Raw genomic sequence first — 25535 nt, 5'->3', positions numbered from 1 at the left:
ACTTTAAAAAATCCAGACTCATGACCTTATAATAACTTAAAGTTGGCATGATGCAATAAATGAGTGTGAGATGACAAAAATAGAAGACCCCCCCCCACCAAGGTCAGGTGGACAGCCAGCCTGCTGGACGAGAGAGACCTTGGGAAGGACAGAGGCTGGGTGTTCAAAGAGCTGTGTCAATATCCCGACCCTGTCATCTACCAGCTTTGTGACTCTGAATGAACTTCCCCCAGTGGCAAAACGCCATTTCAAGCAGAGGAACGTGGGCAGACGGAAGGCCTGGGGAGGGGCCTCTGCACAGGTGGCCTGGCCCAGGCAGTGCTCAACAACCTGAGGCCTCTGGGAGGGTGATGGGAAGAGGCAGGGGCAGCTTCAGGGGCACATGAGTTGGGAAAATATCAAGACCCCATCCTCTCACAATCCACAAATGCATATTAAGCCCTGTGGACGGTTCTGGAAGGCGAGAAACCCGTTGACTTGTGCTCTGTCTCCACTTTCTGGGAGCTCTAAAGCCCCTGAGGCCTTCCTGATCTCTCCTGTGGCCTGGATGAAACTCACTTCCACGTGGACAAGAAAATACTGCCGAGTTTTAAGCAGATTTTAAACATCACTGGGTTTGCATTGCAGGAACGGCTCCAGGGGCAGGTAAAAGAACAGAGTTTGTGGCACGCGCTCAGCAACACACGTCAGAAAGGCAAATCAGTCAGCGGTGCTGTCTCTAATGGCCATCTCCTGACATTTCTGCCCTTCACATGCCTGTCCACACGCTGCACCGCCAGGCACCGGGCCAGACCTGGGCGTTGCATGAGTCCCTCCTGCAGATGGGCAGTGGCCACCTGGCCAGCCTCTGCACAAGCAGCAGAGTATTCCATTTTCATTTCCCGTCACCTTACCCAGGAAGAAGTCAGAGGCAGAGCCCCACCGTCCACAGCCCCCTCAGAATCAGCATGTCCATCTCCCCTGCCTGAATTCTCACTGGCCCAGGAGCAGCTGAGACCATCTGGGGAGAACGGACTCTTGACCACCTTCAACCCACGCACCACACATTTCCTCCCCTAGCCTTCTGGGATTTTGGTCGGCAGCGATTCGCAGCTCTCAGCGTAGGGCCTTTGTACAACTCCTGTTAATCTGATCTTTTCACCTGGCAGTGCTCCATGCAGCAGCATCTCTGGGGCGAGAGAGAGAGCATCGTAGACCGAGCGAGTCGAGAGCGGTCTCTGGAGCTTGTGCTCATGCTATGCTGAGGGGGTGGTGAGATCCACACCCTGAGTACATCACCACTCTGGAGGGTGTACCCTGCACTGCTCCACTCACCACTCTGGTCAAGGGAGACACCGCAAGGGTGAAGGGGACCTGGTGTAGACAAGGAGTCCCCTGAGTGCTCCCACCCCAGGCACCCCAACTCCTGCACCTTGGCAGGGGCACACACCCTCAGACAGGCAAGCCTTCTGTCCAGAATCCATCAGCCCTGTCCTACTCTCTCTGGGGCTCCTCACTGTCTCCAGTCTCCCAAGGCTGCCACCTTCTTTCCATCACTCAAAGGATTTGTGTAGAGTAGACCCACCATGTACACACAGCCTGCTATCTTTAGGCCCAAACTGCAGGGGGTTCTTTAAAAAATACATTTATAAGTCTAGATCAAATACTACTCTGGCTAAATTAATTATGTGTTTATTGATTTTATTTCCAAATAGGACAGGCAAGAACTGGGGAAGAGAGAAATGGATGGGGACCTCTGGTGTGATTCACTGCACCAACCAAACAGCAGAGGTAAGAAAGTACATCCGCTCATTAGCTGGCTGGCAGTGACTGGTGCTCTGCAGGGGACGCCCCAGCTCGCCTCTGGTCTCCATGCCCAGCTGTGTGTGGGGGGGGTCCACTTGTTAGCTGGTTAGGGTGGGGTTATGATGTTGGGATGACAGATGCGATGTCTTCACACAGAAAGCCAGGAAGAGTGTGTACTCACCCAACCCAGAGATGTTGATTGCTTTCACGGATTTCTTCATTTTGTAAAGAACCATCCGGTCCACGTCCAAAGCCTAAAATACAAAGAATATGTGAATGAAAATGTGTCTGTGCTTAGTCCAGGGAGCAGCCCTATGAATTGCCTTCTGGAGGCCCCTGCTGGACCACCAGGCCCCTGGGGCTGTTTCTGAAGGACAAACCTTCAGCATGATGCAGAAGCCTGGCCTTCAAATGGCGCTGAGCAGCAGTTTGGTTGGATATCTGAGAACCAACCCCTCCTCGTGCGCCTCATCCACCTGCAGCAGGTGAGCGGCCCTGCCTGACACCCCTTCTGCATAAAGTGAGTGGCTCTGGTCAGACCACTCCCACCTGGCTGTGCTCTCTGCATACCAGCGAGTCTCAGCATGTGCCTGTTCCCACATTCATAACCCATCCCATCCCCCGATGGAGCACTCTGACCAGCAGGCCCCAAGGACAGCCACGCTGCAGGACCAGACCTGCCTGACAGATGCGGTGGAGCAAGGGAGGCAAACCGCACTGGGACTGGAAAGACCCAAACAAGAACGTGTTCGCTGTGAGGAGGCACCTCCCCAGTCCTCCCCACACTTCAACACCCTTCCAGAAGCCAGCAATAGCGATACCTGCTTTACAAGGCTGAATAGTTAAACAGACACACTACATATTTAATGTTTGCCAAATTTTACAGACCAACAATCCCAAACTAGCAGCATATGGCTCATATAAAGCCTACGTGTAGTAGGTGCTCAAACAGTACCTGCAATGACTTATCGAAGCTGGCAATTAGAAAACTAGAGGTAACATTTCCTTGTTGCCCAATTAAACAACAGAAGAACCAAGAGTGTCGACCCTTAGGTGTGATGGGAGGGAGAGGGCATCTGTACGTCAGGATGGTGACACCTGTCACAGGGTTGCCGCGACGACTGACTGGAGAACTGTGGGGAGCGCCCAGCCCAGCGTGGTGAACACAGACCCCACAATAGTGGTGACGATAACCCACTGTGGGTCTGGCCATAAAACACGGCACGGCCCATCTCCTAACACAGCGCAACCCCTCAGAGCATGGAGCCTCCCGGATCCCCCTCAAACCAGTTTCAACAGCAGCACCCTAAGTCCTGGTTCTAATGCAACAATGGCGGCAACTTTACTGGATGCTAAAAGCAGATGCTGAAAATCAGTGCGACAATTTTAGATGGGAAAGAGATCACAAGGCCCCAAACATTCGACAGAGGGTTACAACACAGAGCAGCTCTAATTGTGACGCTGTACGTCTGACCAAACACAGGACATACTCCTCCAGGAGCGAAGCCGACTGTGGACTCTGGGAGGCAACCACACGTGTCCCACGGAGTCTGCGGGATGCTGTGCATGTGCAGGGGCAGAGCTAAGTGGGAACTCTACTGGTTGATTTTGCTAGGATCCTAAACCAAAAATGTCCATTGAAAAACAAAGCATTAGCCTGGCGCAGTGGCACACACCTCTGCCTCCCGGCCCTGGCTGTCGACAGCACTGCTGCAGGCAGGTGTGCGCGGGCTATATGCAGCGCCCAACTCAAAAGTCCCCCGCTAACTGGTGGGCTCTCTACAAGCACCACTCGGCCACATTCCTGAACAACGTTCTACAAGCTGGGAAGGCAGGAAGGGAGAGAACCCCACATGCTTAGAAGCACACCACTAAGGTTGGACCACTGGAAAGACTTCCTGAGGACCTCAGAACAGGGTCCCAACTTATTAGCAAGCTTTAAAACCTGCTCTGCTGCCCACTGCCTCTGCCGGCTTTGGCTGGACACCCAGCGTCCACCATCAAGCACAGCCTGCAGCCCCCGACCTGCTGTCCTCTCTCTTGCTTCTCACACTGGACACTACTCTCTCACACTCTGCTCCTGCTTCCTCTTGAGCCCCGACTTCTGCTCCGACCTGGCAAGCTGGTTCAGAGGCATCCTTCCTCCAGAGCCACCTGATGTCCCCCTCCGGGGTGAGCCAGGCACCCACCGTACATTTCCCCTAGCCCTGTGCTTACTCCACTTTTCAGCTGAGAAAATTCACTGAGTATCCAGTAAGTGCTGAGCGCTAAGCCAGGTGGCCTTCACTGTCCAGCCAGGACAAGACCCTCCACAAGCATCACGCTGGCGAGAGCCAGGGGCCCAGGGCCTGCCTGCACACAGACCTGCTTCCCCCAGTGGTTGAGCTCTGCCCCAGGCCTGCCCTGCCACTCCTGAGCACGTACGTGCAACCGACAGCATACGTTCCCACAATCACACCCCTGGCACGTTAAGTATCACAGATGCTAACAGAACTGCCCCTGCTCACCTCCCAGGGCCTGCCACACACCTGGCCCAGAACGGAACTCCATGTCGGCAGGCCCCATGTTTCCTGAGCTGGAGGGGACGTGGAGCACCGTACCTGGAAGCTGCCAGGTCAGGCAGGAAGGGATTTTCAGGGAAAGGCTACCCAAAGACCAGAGGACTGGCTGGAACCGCAGCTCAGAAGCCTGTACATGCTGAGTGCTGGTGCTGGGCAGCAGACTCTGGGAGAACCAGCCAGAGACGGGCAGCTGCCTCTCAAGCAAAGGCCATGTCTCCAGCCTCTGCTACCCCAGAGGCACATGAGCAAGAGGTGGTGGTCCCTGCAGCAAGGGAAGTGGAACTGCGGCAACTCCCTCCAGGGGTGTGTGGGGCGCAGCCCCCCCACCCACCCACGGCTGCACACGTCTGGTAAAACCCGTCACTGTCTGGGACCTAGCTGAAGGGAAGGGGCGTTTCCTGCCCAGGAGTGAGTGGACGAGCGCTCATGCTGCTCTTGCTTAGTCTGTGCAGCAGGAGTGGAGGTGAAGGTGAGCGGGCGGCACAAGTAATTTAACTAAAACCGCAAGAGAGAAAAGCAATTCCCTCCCTGCTCGAGAATACACCCTTCATTACAGAGCATGCTTACAGATAATTAAGGTTAAGCCTGGCCAGGGAAAGCGGGAATCGTTAAGACTTGGTGGTAGAAAAGGCCTGTGTCCGTCATTTACAAAAACCAGCACTGGAATTTTAAAGAGATAATAACAAAATTTTCAAAGTCTCCATGAACTAAAGGTTTTTGCCAACTTGGCTGCGATCCTAATTCCACTGGCACACACCTACCACCCCCAGATCCACTCACACTTGGGAAAAGGAAAAATGCTGAAACTTGCACCAGAATTTTCGTGTAAGAGCTGTAAGCAAGTGACAGGGAGAACAGACAGGGCAGGCGGAAGGAGGCCGCCAGACCCTGTAATTCAGGGCCAGACCCGAGCTGACCTCTGGTTTGTAAAACAAGTTTTATTGGGTAAATTTATTGCATAAACAAGACTGTGGGGATGTGTCTGAAATATCTCCAAGAAAATAAATAACTGTTGGGGTGGGCATGGTGATGAGTGGGGATGGTGAGTGGGGACAGGGAGCAGAGACTGTGGGCGGGTGGGAAATGAGCCCACGGCAGGACCACCCCAGCACTGCCCACGCCCCCTCTTCACGGTGCTCCCACAGCCACAGAGGAGGCTCCGTAAAAATGAAGATGAGAAACATTAACGACCAGCCCCTCAGGCCAGTAAGTGCTGAGCGCTAAGCCAGGTGGCCTTCACTGTCCTCCTGAAGAAATCCTGCCACGCAGGACATCCCAATGCTTCCAGAACGTGGTGCCCGGAGGGCCTCCCTCCTCTGTCCCTGCAGGTCCCTCTGGTCCACCTGAAGGCCGCCCCTCAGCCGGGGAACCACCCAGACGGCCCACTCGCTTTCTTCCATGGGCTCAGAATCAACACCACCCTACGACGTAGGAGGGTCCGCCTCCTCCCCTTGGGCCCCCAGAACCCTACAGTGCCTCCCTCCTGGCCAGGAGGGACCCCCCTCATGACGACAGGCTGCACCGTGGGGTGGTCTTCAGGCTGTCAGAGGGACTGGCCTGGCTCAAGGGTGGGAAACCCACAGGCCACAGGCCAAATCCAGCCCCCATGACCATGACCGGAGGGATTTTATAGGCAGACACATTTCCTGCTGGATGTGATGATGGGGTGGTGGGGAGACTCACTCTGAACCCCAAATAAGAGCAATGTCCCCCCAGAGAAGAACTCCACTCTTCTCTTCAGTAGGCCCACACTGCCAAAACTGTAGTCCATGATCACTGCTATGTTTTGAATTTCATTAAGAAAATCTGTGAAAAATTATTCCCTAATAACTCAGTACTCGGAAAATAGCCTCGGTTTTGCCCCTAGGCCCACCCATAAAGCCTGAAATATTAAAGTTGCTGACTCTGGCCCAGAAGCTCCATGCAAAATGTTTCTCCAAGAGCATCAGCCCACCCTCTTCCTTCTGGCCATGAGCCAGCAGCACAAGGTGGCTGTGACAACCCGGGGAGTTGGTCCCAGCACACTGGAGTCTCAGTTTGAGCCGGCACAGGTGGGACAGGGCGGACTCCCTACACACCCCAGCCTGGCCATGCAAGTAGGCCCCCTCCGTGGTCACCCGCCTGTCCCCTCACTCCGTCCTAGAAAGGCCAATCTAAGCGGAAAACACAGTTCTGAGGACAGTGGACGAAAGACACAAAGCACGGCCAGATATGAGCTCCAGGGCCGCTGTGCCAAGACAGAGTCAGGGCACATCAGAGGGCAGCTCAGTCTCCTCACACATCTGGCCCTGCAGAAAGCATGGAGCATTCGTGACAGTGTCCAACGAGTCGCTCTGCAGCCTGTGGGCTCATTGTACAGCCAGAGCCGTGACGGACATACCTCCTCCTGGGAATAATGCGAAGCCTGAGAATAGCAGGTGTCATTCAGAATCAAGATCAAAGACACGTCCAAGCCAATCACCATGTGCTGCATACATGTGCCTAAGATGAACCCAAAGGGCAGAGTTTACAGACCTGTTACAATGGAAGAACAAGGACATGCAGAATGCTCTCCACAAGAGCTAAACTCACCCAAATGCCCATCACTGGTAGAATGGGAGACCCATCGTGTACCATGCAAGAGAGGGACACAGCGATGGAAAGGAGCAACCTGCAAGGAGCATGAATGACCTTAACAGAATGTTAAAAGCAGAAGATCACACGTGATATCCTACTATAAATCTTCAAAAGCATAGGCAAACTAGGTTGTGCTATTTATGTTTGGGGAGATAGATTTCGCACCCCCAGGCTAAATTACAAATTTGAAAGCAAGGAAATGGTGCTTGCCCTGGCCAGATGTGGTGACTAGGGCTTGTGTTAGCATGCACAAGGTGTGAGCCACAGAACCAAAATAAAGAAATACTAAGTTTTACGAGTACATATACATAATGTGGTAGAGAGCTTGCCTTTCATGCACAAGGCCCTGGGTTCAATGTCCAGCACCTCAAAGGGGGAAAAAATTCAACTCAAAGCATTTCTTTGTAGGAAAAAAAATATTAAAATCCACTAGAGTTTGGAGGAAGAGCCAGGATGTGCTGCCAAGATGGGAGTGAACTCTTGGAATCAACCATTGCCCAGCAACTGGTCACGCACAAGACCACGGCACCTAGGAATCCTGCTGTCCCATTCCTAAACCATGAGAGAGAAGGTGGGGAGCGGCAGAACCAGAGCGCTGGTTGCCCACCATCTTCTGGGCTCTGTCCAGGCACTGGCCGCTCAAGCTGCAGGGAGCTTCAGGCAGCTGTACTGAAGGACTTCATCCACCTTACGGTAGGTGACCCCCGAGGGCAGGAAAAGAGGAAAGAAACACTTCTTTCCTTTTTCTTTTCCTTTCGTCTTTCATCTCTTGGATGCTGCTCCCACCTGGGCCAGACTGAGGGTAGGAACCAGGGCATCCCTCAGAGCAGGGCCACAGGGTTGGCATGAGCACCCTGGCCCTGTGCATGCAGACGGTCATTGCCTTTATAACCTGCCACCGAGGCCAAAAAGCAGCCAGTGCAGCTCTGCCAAAGACGAAGACGGAACTTTTTTTGTAATTCTGTCTTCATCTCCTACAGGCTCTGGGAGTGTGGCTTGTCAACACCTCAGTGTCAGACTCTTAGCCCCTGGGACCATCAGAGAGTTAATTTTTGCTGTTTTTTAGTAAAATAAAAACAAAAACAGCTGTCTTAGGATGCAAGGAAACAAGCTTCATTACAGTGCACACACAACGCGAAAGCAAGAAAAAACAAGAGCTGCTGAGAGCGCGAGTGAGAGAGCGGACGTGCACACTCGCTGTGCAGGCGGACGCAGGCGCAGGAGAAGGCTGCCTCTGTCCCGGGCGCCGGGTGCTGCTGCTGCTGCTGCTGCTGATGATGATTCTCTACTTTCCAACCACCGTTAACAAGAGCACGCTATTCTTGAACTGTTTTAAAACTAGGGTGAAGGAGAGGTACATGGGTGTCCTACACGTTTCCCTTTCTGCTCTCCTCCCCATCAAGCTGGGAGCTGAGGATCTGTTTACCTTCAGGCTCCAACACGTGTTCACAGAACAGATTAAACAATAAGGGACGACAAAATGCTCAACGCTGCACTTTTCCCATGTATAAAAACACACCCAGAAAATCCTCTGGAAGGCAGCACAAGAAGGGTTGGTGGCTTTTAAGGAGAGGCAAGGGGACAGTGATGGGAGGCTCACCTGGGGGCATTGTTAGGAATATTTACATAGGAGACATTCCTGGTTCATCTGTTTAAAGATAAATAAGTGAGGAAAGAGAAAACAGTTCTATGGGTTGAAAAAAAGGTGCACTACCCCAATGCACTGGGCTGAAGCGCTGGCCCCAAGAGCTCTGGACCTGGCCATGGTGGCCACCCAGGCAGCCAGGGGCCACCCTGAAAAAAGGAGCTGGAGGAAGGGGCCAACAGCAGGGCCCTGCTACACTGGTGCAAGGGCACCTGCTCATGTTGGGGACATGGCCGAGGCACTCAGCTCACCCTCCCGTCCCAGCTACTGAGTACACCTCCCTCCTTTCCCCCAAGTTGGTTCTGAAAAGGCATTCTCAGTAATGTTCTAAAATGTTGGGGGAGACCCCAAATACCCGCCCTAGGTGAATCATCATGCAAACTAGGTGCCCTCCAGCTGGGGGGCAGCCGCTTACTAGGATGAAGAAGACTGCCCCACAGCATGAGCCCTCCAAGTTCAAATAGACACAGGTGACTCCCAGGCTAAATGTCGGGTCAATGGGAGAGCCTTCGGCCCCCTAGGCGGAAAGCAGCAAGCAGCCAGCCGCACCGTAAACCCCATCCTGCAGATACAGAGAGAAGCTTCTAGGAGCTGGGAGGGAGTGGGAACAGGAAGCACACAGGGTGAGACAGCTGCCTGCCACCCAGCAGGACACAAACTCCAGCTGCTCCTGGCTGGGTCTGCCTGGAGTCCTCCTCCAGGGGGAGCCCAGGGGCGCGGGGGGCCCAGAGGCCTCGCACACTGGCATTCCTGATCTCTGCCCCTCAGCTCAGCAGAAGAGCAACAGACGCAAGGCAGGAAATGGGCTGCCTGGGGAGAGGATCAGGAACAGAAGAGGAACACCACAGCAGAAGGCACCCGCGGTCACTGCCGGGTGTGGGACATAGACCATCAAGGCAGCAGGGTACAATGGCCACCGCCCTGGGCCCCTGCTGATGCTGGAGGCAGAGCTCAGAGGCTGGGAAGGCGACCTTCAGCGGGGACTGAGGTCAGCCTGGTGCATCTTCCCAGTCCCAGAAGACAATGGGATCCCAGACCAGGCTGATTTCCCCAGGAAATGAGGCTCGAGGCTCATGAACTTCACTTCAGCAGCATAAACAGGGGAGAGGAGGCAGGAGACAGCTGAGTTTTCTTCTGAGCCCCAAATGGAGATAGAAAGAAGGAGGGAGAACTTTCCTTCCTGAGGTGATGGGGGTCTGTCTGGGGACATGGTCACATGAGGTACATCATCACACGCACTGCCCCCTGTGGCCACCACTCCCCCGGGGCCATCCTCCATGGACGCCTTCCTGCTGCCCGCCACTGACGTGTTTGTGTTTTATGTGTTCCTCATACTACATCTTGCAACTGTACCCAGAGGTCTCAAGCAACAAATGCATTAAAAATGGAGAAAGGCCAAGCTGGTGGCTCCGAGGGCTGGGTCACAAACCCCTGGTTTTAGGTTCAGCTGGACGGCCCTGCTCACTAGCTGGACGGCCCCTGAAATGACCTCACCTCACTGACTTCAGCTTCTTCTTCTGAAAATCGGGAACAATGCCTGCTTCGTGGGATAAGATCACCCACATCTGTACAGGGTCCAGCATACAGTCGGCACTCACTAGCTATCAGTGCTTAGTGAGCTCTGCTCTCAGAGGGACAGGGACGTGCTGTGTGGCCATGAAGGTCGCTGTTAGGAACACACCCTTCCCTGTACTTCCCAGGCCTGGTCATGGTAGTGAATAAAGCCTGAAAGAGCCGAGGGCCTCCGTGGCTCATGCCCCCAAAGGTCAGAGGGCAGGTGGCAGGGCAGAGTGCTCAGGGCCAGCCGGGAGGAGGGGCGTCCCTTGTCCTTTAACATTTAGGGCTAAAGAAGCGGAGTGGGAGCCCCAGTGTGAAGTGCAGGGAGGAGGAGAGGCGGACCCCCAAGGCCTCCAGGTGCTCCCTGGGAACAACACACCTACGGTGCCTGAAAAGACACCTCTACGTTACAAGGGAGCAGGGGCAGTCAAGCCCAACGCCAAGCACCATTCAGCAACAGAGGCTCAGAGAGCAGCCAGGTCCGCCAGCTCACGCACATTCCGAAGGCTGCAGAGTCACCGTCCACTTCCCCGACCCGAGGCCAAGGCATTCCAGGCCTTGCCCAAGGTCATGTGTTTGGTGTTGGACTGATCAGAGGTAGGAGAGCTCCAGCAAGTGGAAGAAGGCGGCGGGCAGCTTCCAGAACGCTCCCCACGCCCGTCTCCTAGCAGCTCTGCTTCCACTGCCAGGGAACTCGGCACCACCCACTTGACTCTGCTGCTGCTTTCTCCAGCGTCTGGGGGCTACTCCCTCTCCATCCCCCCATCCTCCCACGCTTCCTTTAAACCCCTTCCCACTGACCCACCCAGAACTAATGCCACACGAAGCTCCACTTCTGCACCAAGAGTGCTGTCCACCCCTTTCACCAGGAAAGAGCTCAGGGCATCACTCTGGCCACTGCAGTCGCCCTGGCGGGAAATGGGCTGCCTAACGGCATGTAATGGCACCCAGCCTGCTGGCATCTGCCAGTCACCAGAAGCACAGGCACACCCCAGGCCAGCTTGGGAAATCATTCCTGTGTCTCAGAACCTCCCCAAGAGCCAGCCGAGTGGGTAAGAGGCAGGCAGGGGTCCTGATTTGCATAATCCTCAGGGTATAAGGCTTTTGGGGTTGGGGGATGTCAATTTCCCTCTCTTTGGTCATGCCATGTCTAAGCTTTCCACCTCTGAGTTCCTATTTATCACCCAAAAGACCTGGCCTCACTCCCCTGTGGTAGAGCAGAAGGCAAGGTGTGGGGAGAGCCGGAATGGGGAGGGAGGAGAGCAAGAAGGAACCCCAGACTGGCCGAGGCCCCACACCAAGCCAAGCCGTCTGTAGCAGCGATCATTCCTGAAACGAGGAGGTGAGGATGCCAATGAGACTCGGGTGCCTATTAAAGCACTGGGTGATCGTGTGCCCTCTCCTGCTCCACCACATGGAAGTCCCCAGCTGGCTCTGTCCACAGCCCTCCACCCCCAATCTCAGCTCCAAGCAGGAACCTTTCTCTCCAATTCAAATGGTGCCACGATGAACATGGGGAGATGATTGGGGGAGGGAGGACCGCAGTGCGAGGGAGCCACCAGGCCCCCTCCTGCACCAGACAACCCATTCTGCATCTCTTCATCTCAGACCTGCTCACTGTGGGAGCCACTTGAACAAGAAGGGACCGCAGGCCTGCAGACAGTCCCACTTCCTCTCCCACATCTCCACACACCCATTTCTTGATCCCCTGGGCCTCAATTTCCAAATCCCTAAAAGGGGGCAATAATGAATACTGCAGATGGGACTACGGGAAGCCCTGACAGCTGCAAAGTGTCCCAGGGCAGAGCAACCAGGCTGCCTGACAGTGGCTCACTCCAGAGGGGAGGTGAGCCTGGCCCCTCCCAGGGTGCACGGGAGCACAGGAGGTATGTAGCATCAGCCTCCAGCCTCCAGCCTCCAGACCCACACATGCAGGCTGCTCCACCAGGGCCTCAGGAGCACTCATGTGAAGAAACCTCTACAACTCACTAAGGGCCACATCCCCTATCCTAGAAAGAAGGGGCCCCTGGGGCTGCACTTCTGACAGTGGCCCAGCCACAGGGTGGGGACAGAGCGAGGGACCCTCAAGAGGTGCAGAAGGCCTGCTTGTTGTTTTCCTCAAGACGTCGGATGAAGGTCACTGTGCCCTCAGACAGCACCTGCCAGGGACAAGAGTCGAGGCTGAGGGGAGTCCAAATGGAGAAGGCCAGCGGGAGCCAAGGTGAGGGCAGGAGGGGCACAATGGGCAGGGGCGGCTCCTGGCTGTGCTGCAAGGGGCCCCAGGAGCTGCTGGTTTGCAACAGCCGAGGACCGAGGACCAGCGTCTCTCCTGAGGAACAGCTTCAGCCTGTTTATTGTTCTTTCTTTCTCTGTTTTCCATCCAATGAAAAGAAAACTGGAGGTCCAGCTAGGAGAGCAAGAGGGAAGGCTCCCAGGCTGCATCAAGCGAGGAAGGAGGCCAAGCCTCCCACCTGCACAGAGGACACCCCCTGGCTAAGGGGACACTCCGGCCTACAGACACCATGGAGAGGCTCAGAGTCCTCAACAGGATGCACACTGCACTCCCAGAGAGCATGCCAAGGGACATCACTCAAGGGTGTGGGGCTCAGGCACAGTCAGCAGGCACAGGAGAGGGGTCTGCTGGCCCCAAAGGGTGGAGTTCCCAAACAGGCTGTGCTTAACGCTGCTGTGCGATGGCTTCGCGGGCAAAGGGAACAGAGGTAACGATGAAGACAAGATGGGAAACGCCAGGTGAAGACAGTCTATTTCTCAGACTGCGAGGCTGCCTGCTTAGAAGGTCCAACTCCCCATGCAGCTGGAGGGAGCTGCCGCTCACCAGGTGCTGCCGGCCAAGCCACGCGGCCACTTGTCATGGGGACCGCAACAGTGGTTTATGCTGGGCACCACTGGATGTCACCTATTCCTGTGGTGGCCTTAGACAAGTCATTTGTCCTCTGAGGTTATGGATGTACGATTCTGTCCAACTCCTGTCTTTACAAGTTTGCGCTTTAGTCATAGTTTCAAGGAGGAAATAGTACAACTATATTCAAATATACGTGTTGTAACAGATCCTTTTTCTTGAAGAAACCAAGCCTGAAAGTCTTCACGAAAACAAACAAACAAAAAAATCAATAAATGATTAGCTCTTACTACTGTGAACAAGGACTATGAACCCGTTTCAATTGTAAAAATAAATAGCTGGTAATGACAGGAAGGAATGCCCAAGAATCCCCTGCATTCCCTGGCTTGGATTTCTCAAAACAGATGGGCAGAAGAGAAGTGTGCGAGCACAGCTTACGCAAGTCGGGTAAGACACTCGCAGCACAAGCAGGTGAGTGACGAGCTTCCGCCAGCACCACGCTCAGACACATGCTGTCCCTCAGGATCCCAACACGGGCAGGGGACACAGGCAGCACTCTCACAGCAACACAGGAACCGAGGCACAGATCTCCAGGCCACAGACAGCCAGGATGCCCTGCATTCTCCTCAGCTCACACTCCTGCTCACGCCCACCTGGCCTGACACGTGCGCCATTTCCTTCATCTGCGCCGGGTAAACCACCATTAAGTCAAGAAACAACACACCAAGGAAACAAAGCCAGGTTCCTCCTAGGAAAGGGCCAGTTTTTAAAAACCTGCGGTCAGTCCACGTGCTCTACTGGAGGTCCCTGCTTTCAGAGACTGGCGGTCTCCCAGGGCAACTGGGACTTCTCATCAACTGAGCCCTGGAGGACAAGGACAAGACAATGGGCTCCTTTCAGGGCAGGGACCAAGTCTCCCCTTCTGTGACCTGCAATACTCCAGGAATGTGGAATGTGGAGGGGATGAATGGAGCCCCACACTATCGCTCTCCAGTTGCCACCAAACAGGCCTGTGACAGGCTCTGCTCAGGGAAGACCCCCTGGAGTACGTAGTGCAGTGGTCACATCCTGAACAAAGGGACGGGCTGTTAGCAGGGCCAGCCAGAGGTGCTCCAGGCAGGGAGGTCAAATGAGTCAGGCCAGGGGGCTGTGCTGGCCCCACCCAGTACTCGGGCTGCGGTAGCTCAGGATGGACAGGATTGAGGGCTGAGAAGGAACAGGACAGACGGCCGCAGACAGCCCTACTGGCTTCATTCAGCCAGTGTTTTCCTGGAGCCAAGTCCTCTGTGTGAAATGGTCTCTTATTTCTGAAATGAGACTGTTCAAATGGGAACAACACCTCCTCCCAGCTCATGGGGGAGAACGTGGGGCTGCTTCCATTCACCTGGGATTGGCCGCACGCACCTCGGCGGCCTGCGCTTTTATTTCAGTGGACTCACAGGGACCATTCTGATTTGCACAAATAAACAGAAACAGATGGTCACAAACATCCCTTTATGGAAACACAAGCAAAAAGCTCTGAAATAGTAAGAAATGCATCCCAACTTCTACCCCTAATATCACCGACAAGTCCCCGCAGTGCTCATCTCCAAGCAGCACTGATGCTCACGGGGTGGTCAGGCCACGGGCCACATTATCACGGCAAGACACGTTCCAGAGAGATTCTCCACGTACAGCTGGCTCTGCCACACTGCTGACCTTTCATTGCGGGCAGGGCACACGTGCTGCACGCTGATTCAACATTTGGTGCCCACTGCAGGCTAACGTGCTTGTCCTCATCATCCCAGAGCCATGCGTGAAACAGAGTCGGCCCTCAGATAATGAATTAATTGGGCCACCAGCATAACTTGCTCTTTGGCAGGGGACCCTAGAACAACTTTTCCCGGCACCTCTGACTACATCAGCCTGGGCAGACTGCGATTCACACTGGCCCTTCTACAAACCCAGGACTTCACCAACCAGGCATTAAAGGCGATCTAACTCTGGAGCTGAACCTCTCCAGCAACCCCAGGCCATGAGCTTCTTGAGAACTCCAGTTCCTGCGCCCCCAGCTCCTACTGTGCTGCCAGCAGGCGAGAAAATAAATCTGAAGGCCTCGCCCCCCACAGCGTGGCTCGTTGAGGTTCAGAATGCAGAGGGGCCATCATCTCGCTGCTGCGGGGCACATGCCTCAGAGTCTAAGTCTTTTTTGAAAACTTTTTAACAATTGTTGGAAATATGAAAGATGAGGAAGAAAGCCGTGAGAGCCTCCCTCGGGGGCTGCGTTAGTCCTACCCCGAGTTTTCCGCATCATCCGGGACAAGTCCCTTCACCTCCGCACAAGTGGACTCTGAAATCCCAAATGACCCCACCTGCCAAATGAAAGGCCACCAACGCGCAGGACCATGTGCTTCTTTCAGCTCATGTTCACTTACATTATACTGAACACCCCCCAAGACAACATGAAGCCACCTCCATAAAGCCCGACATGGGCGAGTTTGATTGTTTGGGGGCACCAGGGGTTGAACCCCATGGCACTTAACCACTGGGCCACCTCCCCAGCCCTTTTTTATTTTGAGACAGGGTCTCACTAAGTTGCTGAGGCTGGCTTCGAACTCTTGCTCCTCCTGCCTCAGTCTCCAGAAACACTGGGATTTCAGGCATACAGTGTGCCTGGTTTACAGGGGAATTTTTTAAAGTCAATTGCAGGCTATGGATTCTTTAAACTTCTTTTATAACAACGTTTACCTTTCAAAATCTCGGTTCAGATTACCGTCACTTCAACGTTGAACCTCTCTGGACAGCCCTTTCCAGTGAGAGACACATTAGATCTCCACTCCTATTATGATCTTCATGACTCAAAAAGCCACTTCCATGGTGTAGGAATGGACATCAAAGACTATGTCTGAAGGCCAAGGAAAACATGAGAAGATGCTGGACATCACGTCTCAAGGGCAATGTATGTCATCCCCAGGGAGACACCACGGCACCCACCAAGATGGCGGGGTGGCCGACCACACCAGCTGTGGGCGGGCTGTGAGGGAGCTGGAGCTCTGGTGACTTTTGACAGTGAAATGAAAACTGGTCCTTTAGAAACCAGATGACAGTATCTCCTGGGGTTCACACACTCGGGGTACCACCCAGCCACCCCACTCCTAGGTACTTGCCCAAGTTCAAATATAACGTCTATCGATACAAAGACTTGCACTCAACACTCCCTACGGCTTTATTCATGACAGCCAAAACCTGGGAAGCCCAGCACTTAAGGAACTGATTAGAAGACATGAGGGAACTGTTAGATACCCGACCTAGTGTGTGCTAGAATAGTGTCCAGCAATAAGAACATGTGCAAGTCAGACGGACTGCTCCACAGGGCACCCGGCTGGGGGAACGAAGTCGTGCACAAAAGGTCACGTGCTATGAAATCCTAAAGTGAGTGTGCGAGGATATATGTGAAATCCTGAAGAAGGCGAGCCTGCCAAGGCAGCAGAGGGCGACTGCCAGGTGGGAGCAGGCAGCCAGCTGCAGAGGGGCAGGAGGGCAGTTCTGACCTCACCCTCTACTACATTGTGACACATGAGACAGGACGATGCACCCACCGAACGCACACAAAAATTCGCAAGCGTCACTGCAAGAAGAGCACACCTCAATTGAGCCGATTTTAAAAATACTTTATAAACAAAGAAAACCACCATGAATTTTGTTTCTTGGGGTCTTCAGGATGGGCTGGCGCCCCGCACGGGTGGACGCTCAGGAGCAAGGGCTGGAGCGAAGCACAGGGAGTCGAGACCCCTGGCACGGGGCTGGGCTGGGCCTGCACTGTCCACACACACCTACATAGGAAGTGTCTACCAAGGGCCTTTAAAAGGACTTCCGCTGCCTGCCCACAGCCATCAATTAACTCCAGCTGTCATCTGCTCAGTCACCTCAGCCCTGGTGCAGGTCCACCAGCGGGACCTTGGCCACCGGCCAGCCCTGCCTGGCCCCACGGGCTCCCTCCCCTCCAGAGTACACTTGTCACCATCTGCAGGCTGGATGCGGCAGGAACGCAACTCCCACAGTTTCCCAGAGAAAAAGCATGTGGCAACTAACCCTCTGTCCTGAGCACATCTGATTTACTACAAAGAGCTGGTGACAGGAACTCAATGAGCTACAGATGCGTTTCAGAAAAGAACTTTTTTAAGGGCAAACTGAGTGAGGCTGGCACACACACTTCCCACTCCTTCTGTCTCAGTTACCTCAGGCCCTTCCCTGGTCCCGTCCACCACAGCCAGTGAACTCCCGAGTGCCCTTCCCAATGCCAGTTCCCAGGCAGCTTTAGTATCTCCCGGCCACAGCCACTTTCCCCCACGTCATTCATCTCCATCTGCCAGACGAACCTCCCAACCCTGCCCTTCAGGAGACTGAAGGGCGGCAGAGACATGAATCCAGCAAGGTTAGTCCCCCCACAGTCTCACCAAGTCCCAGCCCCTGCCCAGCCAGGTTGGAGGAAAAGGGAAAATCAGACGAGGCCACGCGTCTTAGTGAAGAACATGCACACCGTGTCTGCACTCACCACACGCAAAACCCGTTCTCTGGACGCAGGGCACGGGCTGCGCTCCTTCAAGCGTCACCCTCCATCACACCCTGTTGCGCAGGCCCATGCGGCAAGCCAGACCCAGCCCAGTGCCCAGGGTTTCAGCACCCACTGGAGGACAGAGATCCAGAAGCAGACGCTGTGGAGTCAAGTGCCAAACAGAGTGCAGAGGGTGGGGACGTGGGTGGCAGTGCTCAGAGCAGCCTCGGCCCCCTTCTCCATAAAATGACTGAGAGGAGCCACAGGCCACTCTGCTCCCAGCAGGAAACTCCTATGACAACAGCACTCTGGACCCCATCCCCACTTCCAACTCTGTGCAGCCCCTCCATACTCTAGGCCTCTCAGCTGTGTCCCTAAAGCGACCTTGGTCTCCACGCTCGGTGGGCGTTTTCTCACTTCCAACCTGTCTCCAAACCCTCAAGACCCTCCCAACATCTCTTCCTCCAAGAGGCCCCCTCGTCCTCAGGTCACACCACACGTCCTCTGCTCCCCTGTCTGGAGTTTGATGCTGCAGGTTCCCCGAGGTTAGGGCCTGTCTGGTGCTTCTGTGTCCCTACCAACCACGGTGGTTGCCCTGAATTTCATCTCGATGGTCCCTTCTCCTCCGGCAGCTGAACAGGGAGACTGCAACATGCCAGAGGCCAAGGCACCTCCACTCCATCTCGGTTGGCTTAGAGTTCCTGAGCCCACAGCTCATCACCTGTCCTTCTCTGGGCACTCACTGTTTACCCACATGCAACACCTGTGTGCAGCCTGAGCTTAAATGAAAGACCATGGCCCTGTTTCCCCCCGGGGGCCAGAAGATGGGTTCTTCCACCTCTTTGACCCAGAGTGGAATGGAAAATTCTATACCTCCAAAGTTTGTCAGGTGACTACAGTCCAGGGACCCAATCCCTGCCAGAACGTCCCATGCTGTCCGTTCCCACGTCTAAAGTCACACAAGAGACTCGGACTTCTACAAACTGTGTAACGAGGTTTAAGAAAACAAGTAAATCTTCCAAATAAAAATGGTACAGATAGAAAGAGATGCAAACCCACATCTCACCCTCCTTCCACCCTAGCATGTGGTCTTTTGATGGGTCAGAGATGACAGCCGGACATTCCTGCACCCTGCTCACGGGACCTCAGCTGCACCAGCCCCAAACAAAAGCCTGGAAACTGAAAGCCACGGCAAGACAAAGTGGCAGTGCATCCAACGCCCCGGGCCAGCCTCGTAAGGCCTGCCGGCACGGGAACCACACAGCCCACACAGGTGCCAGCCATCGCTGTGACCCTCCCGTCCTCCACCCAGCACTTGAGCCGCCCCACCCTGTGAAGACTTGCAGTCCACGTGACAAGTCGGCTTGTCATTTCCTTCCCAGGAATCATCCCTATGACCTCAGCAAGATCCCTGCCATAAGCTCGGGAGTGCTCCTGCGGACTCACCTCAGGAATCCCCTCGATTACTCTCCGTCTGAGCACGAGGCAAGCCCAGGTGTGTGGCTCAAATTTATAGGAACGAAGCCATCAGACACGACCGTCATGACAGAAACGAGAGTCTCCATACAGGAAGCACTGGGGCTCCCCTGGGAAGGTGAGGGCACAATGGGGCAGGCAGAGAGGCCAAGGGCAGGGCTGAGCCACAGGCTTTGGTGCAAGACCGAGTTCACTCTAGGCTCACTGCACACCTTGGGTCCTCGTGGGGTGGCGTCCCGAGGCTGAAGCCTCACCACAGGAACAAGGCCACCGGAGTTGAGCTACACAGGCCCCAAGAAACCCCAGGGCTCCCCAGTCGGACGTGTGGCCTTAGCCCAGAGACAACCTCTCGGCCCCTCCTGGGGTCCTGCCACAAAACATGCACTCTGTCCGGGAGGGTGCCACAATTTTCTAGACCTAAAATTCCAGGGGCCTCGGATGCTTTAGAGAAGGAAATGAAAATAACTCAAAGGATAGCACTATGTAACACAGATTGCCTTTCTGGATTCCGGGCATGAAGAATTCTCTGTGACAGATGCACAGGAGGGCCACGTGCCCCATTGCCCAACACCAGGCTCAAAGACATGATATTCCTGGCCAAAAAGAATGCCTCACCTAACTGAAACATTCAACCTACATGTGCATGTCCAGTGGCTAAGAAAGTCTAACTGACTGGCAGATAAGCGTGCAAGTGACTGGCCCAGTCAACAGCAGGAAGCAGAATGGATTTCCAAGCCAGCAAAGTCAGCACATCTGCTCATCCTGACAACCTGTTCGTCCACACCAGTCAGTCTCATCCTGACATCCCTGGGAGGTGCCGAGATCCCTGCTGTACAGATGAGGAGACCGAGGCACAAAAAGATAACTTGCACCCAGCCATCTAACAAGTGGACGGCAGGCATACGCATTCACACCCTGGACTGTGAGTCCAACATCCTTGATTATCTCCTCTTACATTCTAGCATTTTCCCCACATTTGAAGAGTGAAGAGTTCCAAATACATTAATTACTAAGGAGAAATGTCACCAAAATACTGATGGCTTTTAAAAAAACCACCTTGGTCAGAAAACCCAGAGAGACCAACTTTACATTTCCCTGTTTCACTCAACAGAGAATGCTGAAGGTAATGCTGACACTCGGGACGGAAGAGAGCACACGTGGCGCTGAAGTCAGTGTGGGTGCCCAGTGGCCTGCTGGGGTGCTCACCTTCTATGCACCTGCCGTCCCTCACTACCGTCAGCTGGGCCCCCTCCACCTATCAGATGGCCAAGACTCCAGGGCAGCTGAGCTCAAGAGGCCCTTTCTGTCAATATCCGGTTCCTGAATACATTCCAGATGGCAGAGTCTGACCCCTGGACAAGTGGAACATAATCATGCCTAAGAGCTGGGAGGACATATCCCAAAGAGGTTTGGGGGAGGGGCAGGGAATAAGGGCAGAGGGGGACAGTTTCCTGGATCCACCAAGGTCAGCACCAGATTTTAAACCCAAAGGACAGGAAATCCAGTAAAGACAGACCATCCAAGGACAGGAGCTGTCACAGGTGCAAAACCCAAGAGCCCCGGCCACTGCACACTTTGTACTTCTCCTCTGGCACTGGCCTGGGGCTTCCTGCAGTTTCATCTCATTAACGACTTAGTATCTCTCCAAATTTCAGAATGAGGAATCCGAGGACCAGAGGAGCTTTCACATCGACACACAAGCCCTCAGTAAGCAGCAAAGTGGGACCTGAACCCTGGAACGTGAACGCCAGCGCCCACCCAGGCTCATTCCACCAGACCACACCGAGTTTTCAAACGGAAGCCACCAACGGATCCACAGAGGCCCTCAAATCAAAAGCTAGGATGTGGGCAGAGACTAGAACAAGAGGTAAGAAGGTCCCACGGCCAACATCCTGCCAGGCAGGCAAACTACTAAACTGATTCACCTCGCACAAACGAGGACCGGGCCGTGGACAGTCTTGAGACTCCCCAGGCATCTGGTCATTTGGAGCCAGTCCAAGATGGCGGCTCTCTGGTGACGGGCAAGTCAATCTCCTTGATTGAGGAGCAGAGTGCATCCTCGTCAGGCTCTCCAGCTGCCGCACCCCCAGCATCAGAACATGCAGCTTGTGCCTCAGAGCTCATGAATAGAGACTGCTGTCAGCCAGATGATCCTTCCCCTCAATTAAAAATATTTCTGGACAATTTTCCTGCACACACGGGTAGGCAGCCTTGTGGGGAAGCCATTAGCTTCCCAGGGGCAAGCCTCTCCACGCCTGGGGAGCTAGCACAGGCTGACGGATTTGGACGCAGACAAGGGCCGAGAGGATCAAGAGGGAAAGCGAGGAAGGCAAGCTGCACTGACAAAGACAGCTGGAATGCCAACATTTCTCAGCTCTTTTTATTCTGGACCCAGGAGGAAACCCTAGGAACGGCTGAATGATTAAAACCTCACACAGGTTCACGCGCTCAGGTAGCGCGTGCTTAATGAGAAGTTAGTCAAGTCACAAGCTGGTTAAGTCTCCTATTTTAAATGTCTAGCATGGCTTTGAAGAGACCTTACAAAGAATCCCATCCATATTTTTACTCCCAGATAATCAAGATTTACCCTCAAGCAGGCTTACCAGGCACAAAGCCACGGCCACCAAATCAGGTCTCATGCCACCCAGCCCTGCACTCTTCCTCATCCCAGGTCACCCTCTGTCCTTTCACACTTAAAGAACCACCCACGCCCCCTCTGCATGCTCATTTTTAAGGTTTTGATTATTACATAATAAAACATAGGGCCCCATGTTCCTGCAGATGGGCCCCCACAACAACCAAAAGAAAATGACAACTGCAAACCAGCTACGTCCCAGGCACTGGGGATAGTGAGGCAGACTAAACAAAGTCTGTCTTTGAGGAGCATGAAGTGCCATTCCTGAGGACAGACAATGAGCGGACAATGTGTGGCCCACAACGTCAGAGAGGACCAGAGGGAGCAAGGACAGCAGCGTCCCAAGGCCGAGGTGGGACTTCTGAGGCTTGTTCACCAGCTGACACCGGCACCCGGGAGGGAGTTGCTGATTGAAGGATGAATCCAAGAGTGTTGCTGTGCGGGACAGGGAGGTGCCATGTAGGCAAACAGACGTGGAAGCTAAGTGGAGGTTATGGAGAACTGTCATCACGTTGAGAAACGACCAAAAATAAATGTGTGACAAACATTTTATGGCCTGTTTTCACAGAACACTCCACACCCAGCACTGTGAATGGCCCCAGGAAGCAGAGAGTAAATCACCCGACTGTGCAGCCTCCTGAGGCCAGAAGCCCAGCCCACCCCAGGAGTCTCCAGAGCCCACGGACAGCACATGGTCAGTGGGTCTAGAAAACACCTTTCTCCACGAAGCTGCAGCAGTCTTTCTCAGGCCAGAAGATCTCACATGGGAGGAGCTCAGGGCTCTCCATCCACAACCAACCACAGTTCCTGGAAACCCCATTAGTAACATCATCAACCTGAAGGGACGCCCAGTGTAGCTCACACGCATCTTGTCTTTGAGTTCTCCCAACAATCCTGCAGGATGGGTAACGAAGGGCCTTGCCTGGGGCCACACACCAAACACAGGCCTGCATGATGGTGCTGTGTGTGGCTCAGGGTTCACAGACGCTGGCTAAATGCACCATCGTCATGTGACCCCGTAAAACCAGCAAGTCTAAACCACCGTCTTAAAGGTGACTTAGTGGAGGGACTCCTGAAAACGTCTTGCCTCCACATCACACACCCGCATCACCCTGAATAAACACACTCAATCCGTGGCCTGCTCTTCCTGTAAGTGCTCCAGGGGCACCTGGTGTTCAGATCACGGTCACTGGGCTTCACTGACACCAGCACCACCACAGAGTCCAAGTGCGCGATTCTATCCCTTGACCCAGCAAATACCAAGGCCACTGAGGCGTCTGGAAGGGCTTAAGTGGGCCCCTCAAGTTCTCCCCAGCTGTGTATTCTCACCGCAGGTCTGTTCTGTTCACATCGCACAACCTGGAAATTCATCCGCGCATTTGTAAAGCCCACACTGCCCCTGCAAATTAACATCCACTTCCTCTTCCCAAGCAAGCATTCCCGCCCAATCCCAACATGAATGGCTCCTTAAGGTACTCTACGTGTAAAGGTCGGGATACACCCCGATTACTTTAATGATGAGTTTATATAAAAGGATTTTTTCCACTAATTCCCCAAAGAAAACGTCACGTATTTGCTTCATAAAAACCAACACACACACACACACACACACACACACCCTACTTGTCATCTTCAGAAGGACTCGATTTGCTGACCATTTGACCACACTATTCCCTAATAATTACTCGTCTCTGTCCCTCACAACTAGACGGTGGGTCCTAGGAGGCACACATCTAGAATCCTGGCAACTAGCATAATAAGTGACCAGATTGCTAGGAGCAGAAGCAACAAAAGGATGAATGAACAGCGGAGGAGTTGAGTGCGCCCCAGAGTGGCCTACCTACACTCCGATTCCACCTCCGCTTAATCTGGGTAAAGCCAAACAAGCTTCAGCTTCTCCAAGTGGGACGGCCACCTCAATCTCCATTCCCCGCCTCCTGCAAAACAGTCATCTTTGATCTTGCACCAACCTAGATCTAAGAAGAATTTTAATTAAGCTCATCTGCATGACATACAGCAAGCAGATGCTTCTAAACAAAACATCGTTTTTTCAGAGTAACTTCTCCGATTTAGTCACACTTTCCATCTGAGCTCCTAAACCAACAGTGATTATAATTTGTGGACAAAAATTGTGCAAAAACTTCAAGGTTCACCAGGGCAAAGCATTCCTATTCTTGGAAACTGAAGTACACGCTTTTGTCAATCCACACACTTTCTCTCAATAATACTTCAAGCCATCGTTCAGGGTAGCCCAAAAGAAAGCAAGCACACAAAGCTGCTTACACCTCTTTTTTTATTATTAATACATTTTTAGTTGTAGATGGAGACAATACATTTATTTATTCATTCATTTATTCTTACGTGGTGCTGAGGATTGAACCCAGTGCCTCACATGTGCGAGCCAAGCGCTCAGCCACAGAGCCCCAATCCCAGCCCCACCTCTTTTCTTAATAAAAAAAAATCTGTTCTGTGTTGTTTGTTATGGGCCTGTTACATTGAAGCAGGAGCTACTGCACCCCAAGATCTTATACCTATGTATCAGCCTCACCCATCAATCATCATATCATCAAAACCGACTTCCCAACATCACACCCTCCAGTGAGGGCAAGTTTCCTCCATAAAGAAGGAAGGAAAAGGGAGAAAAGTTGGAGCAGCAGAAGAAACCAGGAAAGGAGGTAAAGGGGGGATCAGCCTAAGAGTCTTTCCTGGCATCAGAAGGAGCTGGGCACAGGCTTTGGGATCACACTCTCAGTTACCTATCTGGCCACCACTGTCCTCCCCTACCCCTTAGGAACACAGACTCAAGCACTATACCGTATGTTCAATCTGCCAGGCTGAAGGCACACCGAGAACCATCTCCATCAGGCTGGACACCCTGCTGCAGAGAGCTGGCCAACTCAACTGGCAGGGTTGTTCCCCAAGGTGCGACCCCAGAGATCGCCATAAACCTTGGTGCCCTTATTCAATGGTCACCCAGCACAACCACTGTGACAGCCCTGGGCGAGGGGCTAGGAGAGCAACTGGTGTCTCAGCAAGGAACTGAACCTGTACTTCTGCAGTCCAGGCCAGACTCTATCTCTGAGCCACCAAAGCACATGCCAGATGACTGCAATCCAAAGAACACCTACGCTCACTGCCTCGCCCACATCAAGTTCACTCAAGCACAGAGCACAGACCTGCAGCCTCACTGCTAAGATACGCACATACAGTGAGCGTCTGAAGTACACGTCACCTCCTTTGCCCATATGAAAAGATTAAACTAAAAGGGGCCAACACACGCCCAGGAGCACAGAGCCACCGAACGGTCGACCCAGGCGTGAAATTCACAAGTGCCCTTCCAATGACAAAGTCCTTGTCCTATCCAATACACTCTCCTAAACAAACTACCTGGACCCTAACACATTCAACCAGGGACCCCTCTGCTGCCAGGCGCCGCGAGTCCTCTTTTTGCCTACTGGATGCATCCTTTGAGGCCCAGATCAAATGCCACTCCTCTCCTCTGCCTCCCTCTCCTGGATTTAGCAGAATGCCTTGTACAGAGTAGTTGCTTAGTGAATGTTGACTACACTGAAAATATACATTTCTGCAAAAGGAAAACTACAGTACCTTTATTCTCAGAGGCATGAGCACTAAATCAGCTTCATTTTCGTGTATGTATGTAAACACTGGACTCCAGTAAGTTCATGAGGAACTCAGTATCACACCATTGCTGGGCACACAGAAAAGGACAAAGACTGACCAGAAAACCTCTCCCTGAAAACAGGGAAACAAAGAATTAATGTTTTACATGCATCAACCAAGATTCTGTACCATTATTACTTAATATCAATGAAATATCTTCCTGGTCATTGTTGAATTCAGAAAAA

The 25535-nt window shown here is 53.4% G+C and overlaps 1 protein-coding gene across 4 annotated transcripts in view; it reads right to left on the bottom strand.

Annotated features, from left to right (window-relative positions):
* Asap2 (ArfGAP with SH3 domain, ankyrin repeat and PH domain 2) overlaps positions 1–25535 on the bottom strand; it is a 154584-nt gene that overhangs the window by 98541 nt on the left and 30508 nt on the right. For all 4 annotated transcript variants that reach the window (XM_076834020.2, XM_076834026.2, XM_076834022.2 and 1 more), the window contains exon 2: positions 1967–2039. In XM_076834020.2, the coding sequence (XP_076690135.2) occupies positions 1967–2039 (73 nt within the window). The remainder of the gene's footprint in view (positions 1–1966; positions 2040–25535) is intronic.

Source organism: Callospermophilus lateralis, chromosome 14 (genome assembly GCF_048772815.1).
Source record: "Callospermophilus lateralis isolate mCalLat2 chromosome 14, mCalLat2.hap1, whole genome shotgun sequence".
NCBI lineage: Eukaryota > Metazoa > Chordata > Mammalia > Rodentia > Sciuridae > Callospermophilus > Callospermophilus lateralis.
This window is presented reverse-complemented; position numbering and strand designations above follow the sequence as displayed.